Source organism: Crocodylus porosus, unplaced genomic scaffold (genome assembly GCF_001723895.1).
Source record: "Crocodylus porosus isolate Cpor-Errol unplaced genomic scaffold, CroPor_comp1, whole genome shotgun sequence".
Taxonomy (NCBI): Eukaryota; Metazoa; Chordata; order Crocodylia; family Crocodylidae; genus Crocodylus; species Crocodylus porosus.
Genome location: NW_017728921.1, coordinates 3345907 through 3354760, shown reverse-complemented (window position 1 = coordinate 3354760; position 8854 = coordinate 3345907). Strand labels below are relative to the sequence as shown.

Here is an 8854-nt window from a genome sequence, read left to right as displayed (position 1 = left end):
CGCATGCATGACAAGGTGCGGCTGGCCTTCCTGACCGCGTCCCCACACTGCCGGCCCATGTTCATCTTGGCATCAATGACGACTCCAAGATCCTTTTCTGCCTCTGCCCTGACAAGAAGGGAGCTCCCCAGCCTGTAGGGATGGTGCCGGTTCTTCCTCCCCAGGTGCAGCACCTTGCACTTGTCGGTGCTGAATCCCATCCGGTTCTCATCCGCCCACCCGTGTGACCTGTCTAGGTCCGATTGCAGCCTGTTCCTCCCTCCTAGTGTCCCCACATCCCCCCACACCTTAGTGTCATCAGGAAATGTGAACAGGGTGCTCTTCACCCCCTCGTCCAAGTCGCTGATGAAGATGTTGAACAGTACAGGCCCGAGCCCTGAGGGACCCCACTGCCCACGTCCCTCCAGGTCAAAAATGACCCGTCCACCACCGCTCTCTGGGTGCGGCCCTCCAGCCAATTTGCCACCCATCTGACTGTGTAGGCATCAACACCACAGTTGCCTAAATTTTTTAATGAGAATGGGGTGAGAGACGTGTCAAAGGCCTTTCTGAAGTCCAGAAAGACTACGTCCGCTGCTACCACTGCGTCCGAGGATTTGGTGACCTGGTCGTAGAAGGGCGCCAGGTTGGTCTGACAGGACCTGCCCCCAATGAACCCATGTTGGTTGCCCCTGAGCATAATCCCCCCTACTGGTCCCTCCCAGATGTGGCTCTCACCCAGCGCTGTCCCTGAGAGCTCAAATCACAGCAGGGAGAAACCCGGGCTCAGTGTCTGGAAAGCCCCCGGCTTCCCATGCCCCTGGCCCAGCCTGCAAAGGGTTTGTGACAGGATTGAGCCTTTACCCAGCGTTTCATCCGTAGCTCTTCCCCAGATTTCACCAGAGATGCAGGCTGCAAGCTCCTGGCTGGGCCGTCTCGCTAGGATCCCCCATCCCAGCCCCTCCAGCACGTAGGGGCCAAAGGCCAAAGAAGGTGGTTACCAAACCGAGAAACAGCTGGCTGCCTTACTCTGCCCTGCTCCAAGGCCGGGGCCCTCCCTACAAATGCGCAGCCGCACCGCGAGCTTCCTTGTACTATTCACAAAGCTGCTTGCGTGGGAAGAGCATGGCTCAGTCCACTGGGCTCGTTGCTCAAGTGACCACCCTGGTTTGCTAGGGGCAGGCACCCCTGCAGCACCCTGGGCGCTGGCACAGACAGACAGACAGCCCCCCCGCGGAAGACGTATCCTGGGCCGGCCACGTGCCTCTTCCCCGCTAAGCCTGTGCACATGCAACGAAGACCCGGGACGTCTCATGCAAGCGCCACAGGGATACCCTGCCCCGCTGGGATTTGAATTGAGGCAGGCTCCTCACCTCTGTGGCCCCTGCCCGTGGGCTGAGCAGCCCCTCCAATTCTCCCTCGCTGGGAGGGGAAGGGCAACTTCCCTGCATGACCTTTGGCAAGGCGGTTTGCCTCTCCGTGCCTCAGTTTCCCTGGTCTGGCCGGCATTCTCCCGCTCTGCCATATACAGCCGGCACCTGGTTTCCGGGAGGAGTCTCCTGACTGCCAAAAGGTGCCTAGGACCTGCTAACAAGCAAGATGTGTGGAAGGGGCTGGTTTCATCTACATGTTCCTCTCTAGGGGATCCCACCCCCAGGGCTGAGCTCCAGGCCGGCATGTCCTTACTCTGGCAGGGAAAGTTGGAGCCGGTGACAGGGCTGCTGAGAGCAGGTTACAAGGCCAAGAAACAGACATCAGGCTGGAAAACAGCGGAAAAGCTGCTGAGCTCACGGTTAAGTGAGGGGCCGTAATGACACAACTCAAGTCCCGCATGTTCCTCGTCATCTGGGGCTGCCTCAGCGCAAGAGCCCTTATGGGACGTGCTGGATTTCATTAACAAGCCATAAAGAATCCAGCGTCAATGAAAATCCCATTTCCTCTCCCTTCCTGCTACAACATCTGGTCCAAATAACCTCCCGGGGACGTTTCCGTTGAAAATCCCCATGTTCACGGGGTTTACAACTTGGCTGTAAAGATGTGCTGGGGGCTGGGAACCAGCAAACAAACGTGTCTGCCAGGGCGGGGGTCCGAGACCCTCCTTCCCGCAAGCCCTGGGACACGCCGTAGTCGCCTGCACCCCCACGATGCTGGAGCTTCCTATATGCCTGGATTTGGGGAAATCAGCCTCAGAGAAAAATCCAACCTACTTCTACCTGCAGAGCCACAGTACAGAGAGAGAGGCAGCACGGAGCAGGGAGGAGGCACGGACCAGCTGTCCAAAGGGTTTGTGACAGGATTGAGCCTTTACCCAGCGTTTCATCCGTAGCTCTTCTCCGCAACGCTTAGTCACTGGTATATCACTTTGAGCCCCTCTGGGAAAGGCTGAGGCCCTGTGCACTTAAGTGATGTGCCCAAGGTTACATGGTGAGCCAGTGGCAGGGATGAGAGGGATGAATTTGAGTCCTCTGCCATGAGCACTAGCTTCGACTCACTGCCAATGAGCCCAGAGCACTTAAGTCACTTGCCTACCATCATCCCTGGCACGACGCTGGGTCAATACTGTGGGGGCAGAGAGGAAACCCCTGGCAGGGCAGGAATCATGTCATCTCCCTTGCCTACGCTGCCTCCCTGCAGCAAAACGTGGGACAGCCCCTGCACCGACCTGCACAGCCAGACTCTGCTGGCACTATGGGACCATAGGGCAGTGGCCCGGTCAACTCACGACCGAGCTCCCACCGCAGGGGAGACCTTGGAGGCACCAGGACGCAGCCCCAGACCTCAGGCCACCTGCCCTGGGAGCATGTGTAAAACGAGCCAGCCGGCTCTCCCTTGCCAGTGGGGTCTCTGAGGGAAGATCGGCGACCCTCCTTGCCCATAGTGGAATAAGCTGCGGGCAGGGTCCCGCTCATCTGAACCTCTGCAGGCTCAAGGGGTCTCCCGAGGCCGGGTTTTCATCTCGGTGCAACCCCGCAGCAGCTCCAGAGAGACCGACCTCAGCCAGCCGCCGAGGGGCAGAGGACCCACGAGAGCGTTAGCGGCGCTGCCTCTGCCCCGAGCGGGGTGTTTACGGAGGATTTATTTGCAAACCTTAGAACAGGTGGCCGTCTCCACCCACAGACAGCAGCTGTGCCAAGAGCATACCCCTTCTTCCCTGCCCACCCCCTTTTTGGCGCTTCATTTAAACTAACAAGCAGCAAAGCAAAAGCACAGAGAAACCGTGTGAGGAGAGCCCCAGGGTGCCTGTGGGGAGAGAAAATAAGACGTGCAGAACTATATATAGCTCGAGAAGGGGGGTGGCAAGGAGAGAAAAGCATGTAGCTGGCAACTCCATCCAAGCTCCATCTCGTGGCCTGCTCTAGCTTGCCAGGCCTGCCCACACAGGCTGAATGGGTTCGTAGCCAACCCCCCCTGGCTCCAGAGACACAAGTCACTTCTTCACGGGGATCTATTTTTAATGCCCTTGCAAATGCCAAGCCTGAATGCAACCTCGTTTCCCAGGGCTGCAGGGCAAGACCCAGATAGAGGCCTGGACGACCTGGATGATCTGAAAACACCTGGGGTGCTGGCATCGCCCCCAGGGCAGCCTGTCCAGGAGCCTGCCAAGGGCCAGCTGGACAATACCCTCGTCCGGCGGAGCAAGGGAAGCCCACCAAGCCCTGGGACAACCGTGGTGGGGGCTCACCCACATGTATACATAGCTGGCACACAAACAGCGACCCCAGGGTCATCAGCTGCTCTATTGCAGCCTTGTGCCATTTGCTGCTCAGTTCCTAGAAGCCCATGACCAGGCTCAACTCGCCTCTTCCAGGAAAAAAGCCTGTAGGCCCCACGTGCTTATGGAAAAAAAAACAACAACCCAGAAAGCTTGAAGACGTGTCCCAAGGCAACCCAAGGGTTGCGAAGCCAGGCAGGCAGGGAAAGGACGTCGCTTTGAGCACCATCACCCTCCAGCGTTCAGAAACCATGGCTCAAGCCCCAGCTCTAAGATGCAAAGCAACCAAAAAAGGGTTTGTTTCCTCTTTTCTTGGTTGCCTCGAGAGGGCTGGATGCCAATCCACCATCCGGGAGCATCTGAGGTTGGACTAGGCTGGGACGGGGACAAAGAACAAACAGCACGGGGCCCCAAACCTGAAATCCCTGAATTCTGCTCTGCTTTACAGGGGGAAAGCCTGAATGCTGCCCAGGACAGGACTGGGCTTCAGGATGGGGCCTGGAGACTTAGGTGGGGAGAAAAAAAAGAAAGAAAGGGCAATTTCAGTTCCTCTCAGCTGCCATTTGTTTGCTTTTTGCACAACTGCGGCACTAGGATTCACTTTCTGTTTGCAGTCAGCTCCGTTTCCGGCAGCGGTGTATGAGCCAAGTGCAATCACGAATAGCTTCCCAAGGTCGTTGCACAGACGGTCGTGTTTTCTGACACAAATGGGCTCCCACTGCTCTCCTGGGCGTCAAGAGAAGGCTGTGCCCCCGGCCCCACTGGGAAGCAGGAGATAGCGGGCAGGCGGAGGCCAGGAGCTGGGGGTGGGGACGACATCCCAAAGCACACCCCCTCGCCCAGCCAAGTCCGTGCAGCCGTGCAGGGGAACCTCACTGCCCCCCTGCCCGAGCAGCTGGCTCGGTGGGACCCAGAGCAAGCCCAAACCGAGCTTCTAGATTTGCTTGCCATGAGACGCGATTTGCAAGCGCATTACCACATCCTCACTCAGGCTCGCAGGCTCCACCGCTCGGCTGCCGTGACTGCCCCAGGCACGGCTGTGGGATGAAAACCAACTCCCGAGCGACGAGGCGGGGGGCTGGGACAGCCCCACACAGAGTGAGTAAGGAAGAGTCGGGGCAGGGGGTGCTTCTCCTTTCCCTTTGACTCTGGCACGTGCCCAAAGGCATGCATATGCCCCCGGCTTCACATGAGCCAGGAGAGGGCTGCCACTGCCCTAAGCCTGGGGTCTCCTTTCAAGTTGGGGAGGAGGAGGTGGCAGAACAGTGCAATAATGGTTTTGCACCCAGCCTGTCGGCTAAGGGCAGCCTCAGAGCCCCCCTGCCCCGCGCGCTGGGCTCTGGCCGCTCTTGGCTTGCTGCTGCTGACCGCCTGGGGAGGGTGGGGGCATTGCAGAGCCCACAACCAACAGCTGCTGGGTCACACCTCACTCCCGCTGCAGCCCAGAGGCCCAGCTGCGACTCCAGCGCAGCTCAGGGTCTGGCCTAGGGGAGCCCGGCCCAGCAGAAATCCTGCCCTGGGCTTGGCAGAGCAGGTCCGAGGGCCTCGGACTACCCAGGACAGAGTCCGGAGGGTCGTCAGATGCAGAGTAGCTGGACAGGGTCCCCCGAGACCTCCAGGCCTGGGCTCAGTGGAAGCCGGTGGGAAGCCGTGAAAAGTGAAAGCAGCACGTGCAACACAGCATCACCGCAAACGCACACAGGCCCCAGAGACCACAGCGCAGCCACGGGTCCCTGCCGCGCAGCTGGCACTGATGGCACACAGCCGCGGGGCAATGGAGGGCCCTTCACATGGAGCCAAGGGCTGCAGTTACCACCGAAAGGGACATTTTGGCCCTTGCCTGCTTCTCGGTACTGCAGACAGGAAGCCCTGGGTTTTTTCAGTCCTGTGGTGTTTTGCTTGCTACTAAGCTTCGAAATATCAGGAAGTTCAAGCCGCTGCATCCCTGGCTGCACCGGGGGCTCTAGCAGAGGTCCGTGGATGCACGTCATCGTACGGACAAGGATGCAGAACCTCGCACCCGTGGTTCCTTCCTCCGGAGGGTTAATGAGACAATCGAGTGAAATGTGCATTCACAAAAAATAACACAACCCCCCGCAGTCCAGGCCAGCCGGGCAGGAGAACTTGGCTACAAATCCCCTCCCTTGCAATGGCTCAGCCTTCCCTGTCCTAAGTTCTGCCTGGCCCTGATTTTATGAGCTGACTAACATCCTGGAGTCTCCCAGAGCTGGCCAAGTCTGCCCTCCCAGCGTGCACAAATGACTCGGAAAAACAAAGCGGCCTGCGGACAGAGGCATGGGGCCCCAGGTCAACCACCAGCACACAGCTGGGGGCAGGGGCAGCTCTCGCAGGCCTGAGGGTCCCAGGGGACCCCTGGGTGCCCAGGCCTATAGCACCTAAGTAGGACATGGCCCCTGCTACTTCAGAGCTGCCTGCAGGACCAGGTCCCAGGTGCAGACTGGCCCGTTCCTGACCCCAGCGGAGAGCCCAGCATACACCTTGCTAAAAGCACAGTCCCAGAGGCAAAGCCGAGGCCCGGCCCCTGCTCCTGGGTGCATCCACCTGCCCAGACTTGCTATGGGCTTCTCCCAGCATGGGACTTGGCCACAAGATGCTGCAGCTTCCCAGCTGGAAGCACGTCCCCTCTCCCTTTCTTGCTCAGGGGTGCTGCTGCTGGGGCCCACACGACAGCAAAGACACTACAGGAGTGAGGACAGGACAGGTCCAATCTCTCCATCAACACAGTCTCACCAGCAGAACGGCAGAATCAGCCCCTACATGCCATTGCCAGCTCTGCCACTGACTTGCCACATACCCTTGGTCAAGTCACTTCTGTGCTCTGTGCCTCAGGGAGAAGGAGGCCCCTGTTAGACACAGAGGCTGACTAGGAAAGGCTGTACCAGCGCTGCCCTGCCTTCGTCATAGCAATGCTCTGGACCGGGGCAAAACAGGTCTCACAACAGAGCTGATCTCACCAGGGAGCAGGGCCCACTGCACAAAGCATCCGGTCCTGGCATCCACTTGGCTCTCGCCCGGTCCCCACGCTCAATCCTCCGACCAGCCCGAGGCCATGTCTGGGTCTGAGCAGTGACGTCTGTTGAGCCATGGAGGAAGCCAAGCAAGGGGAGAGCCCTCCTCACCGGCCGGGTCACAAAGCAGGCGTGGGCTCAGGGCTGGTGTCAGCTAATGGGACACGGGTTTGCTGCCTGGACAGGACCGGTCCGGCTCAGCCGTGCTCATGGGGATCACGTGCCAGGGAGCTCCCGGTGCCAGGGACAAGCCTAGAGCCGACTCGGCTCTGTCCATGGGCAGCCATGCTGGGACAGGCACTGCACCAAGATGGCCACTGCGGGCCCAATCTTGGACCCCAAGGAGGGCTCCACTCCCCACCCTCTAGGTCAGGCACATCAGCTGGTGCCAATCCCACAAGAGGCATGGGAGCCTGGCTGGACTCCTCCCGACAGACCCCCAGACCCCAGCCCCAGCCAGGGAAGTGTCCATCTGGCCCCTGGACCAGGCCACGTCTCTTCACGAAAGCAGAGCACCCATTTACAAAGCCTCGGCCACAACAGTGCCTGGGGAAGGAGGTCCCAGGCATGGCCAGTTTCTTACCTTGGGGGGATCAAAGAGCTCCAGGACGTGGTCCTCGCCGTCAGCCGCCCCCGTCTTGCGCAGAACCAGCCGGCACCGCTGCCACCGCGTCCCGCTGTCCATGGAGGTCTCATCCACCAGCCCGTACCTCAAGAGCCCCTCCTTGCGTGCCTCGGGGGCTTGCTCCCGCGACCAAGGCAGAATCCTCCTGCTCAGGCCAGGTTTAAGCCCGGGTTCGGAGGCCTCCCTTTCCCCACCCTCGCCAGAGATGGCCTCTGAGGATCTCCGGCGGAAGAGGTTGCGCCAACTCCTGCGCAGGTGGGTGAAGGAGAAGTGCCGGCGGGCAGCCAGCGGGGAGGTGGGACCCGTCAGCTCCTCGGAGCTCCAGGCCTTGGGCAGGCCAGTTGGCGTAGTGTCAGGGGTCCTGTCAGCTTGGTCAGCGCGGGCGCTCAGCTCTACCTCTGCCTTGGCAGCCACTGTGCTCAGAGAGCCGTCCGTGTGGCGCCGGCCTGTCTCCCGGTAGTCCCGCACTCGGCTGAAGGGCAGGAACCGATACTGGCTCAAGGCGAAGCCCTCCTTCACCTCGTTGCAGAAGTACTGCTGGAAGAGGTGGGCAAACTGCACCGAGAAGCTGTCGGCCGCCAGCAGTTCATGGTGGGGGTTCTCGTGGGCGAAGCGCAAGTACTGCCGGGCGAGCTCCCGGGCCGTGCTGATGGCGTGCAGCTCGCAGAACTCATGCCAGCCGCGGGGATGCGCTGGACGGCCGGCCGCAAGCGCGTGCCCATTCATTGCTGTGGCTGGAGCGATTCCGGCAGGCTGCAAAAGACAAAGGGCAGAAGGCGAAGTGAGGGGTCTTCCTGGACGAGCCGCAGGGCGAGGTTAGGAGCCGGGGGGCCACATCGTGCTGGCTTGTCCCCACGGCTGCTGGAAGGGGAGCAGGGGAGACACGCCAGAGCCCTGGAAACAGCGCTCCCACGGCCCCAATGCCCAGGGCCACGCAGGACTGAGGGAGAGCAGCCCCAGCCCCCCTCAGCCCCAGGGGTTTTCCCCCGGCCGTACTCAGACAAACACCCAATCGCTGCAGGGGGAAAGGATTTGAGGAACTGGCCGTGTGCAAGCTGAGCTCAGAGGACAGAGGGCAAGAAGCTGCTTTAAGGAAGAGCTGCATCCTCCCTGCCTCTGTCTGGGGTAGTCGAGGTACAGGGAACGGGGCCCAGAGAGGCCGGCTACAACCCAGGCGCAGGGGCCACGATGCCCTGCTCTCTCTGGTGTCCGGGGCATCTTAGTGCCGGGGCAACACGAGACACCTTGCTTCCCCAGCAGCGAGGTGCTCCTCTCCAGGAGCAAAGGGGAGGTGGCCTCAAAGGCACATCACGTCGCTGTCCTGTGCCTCAGTCTCTCTGCCTCTCAGACGACGCAACCCCGTCAGCCAGGCGTGCCAGGAAGCAGATCCCCGCTGCACAGAGCTCTTTTCCATGCCAGCCCAGGTCTGGCTCTACCCCGGCTGACAGCCGCATTGGGTTTCACTTGCGTCTCCAGCGTCGTTTCTCCAGAGGCCGAGCTGATAGAAAC

The 8854-nt window shown here is 60.5% G+C and overlaps 1 protein-coding gene across 2 annotated transcripts in view; it reads right to left on the bottom strand.

Annotated features, from left to right (window-relative positions):
• Window positions 1-8854, bottom strand: part of SH2B3 (SH2B adaptor protein 3) — a 48000-nt gene that overhangs the window by 32847 nt on the left and 6299 nt on the right. For both annotated transcript variants that reach the window (XM_019538791.1, XM_019538790.1), the window contains exon 2: window positions 7304-8098. In XM_019538791.1, the coding sequence (XP_019394336.1) occupies window positions 7304-8071 (768 nt within the window). In that variant the 5' untranslated portion in view covers window positions 8072-8098. The remainder of the gene's footprint in view (window positions 1-7303; window positions 8099-8854) is intronic.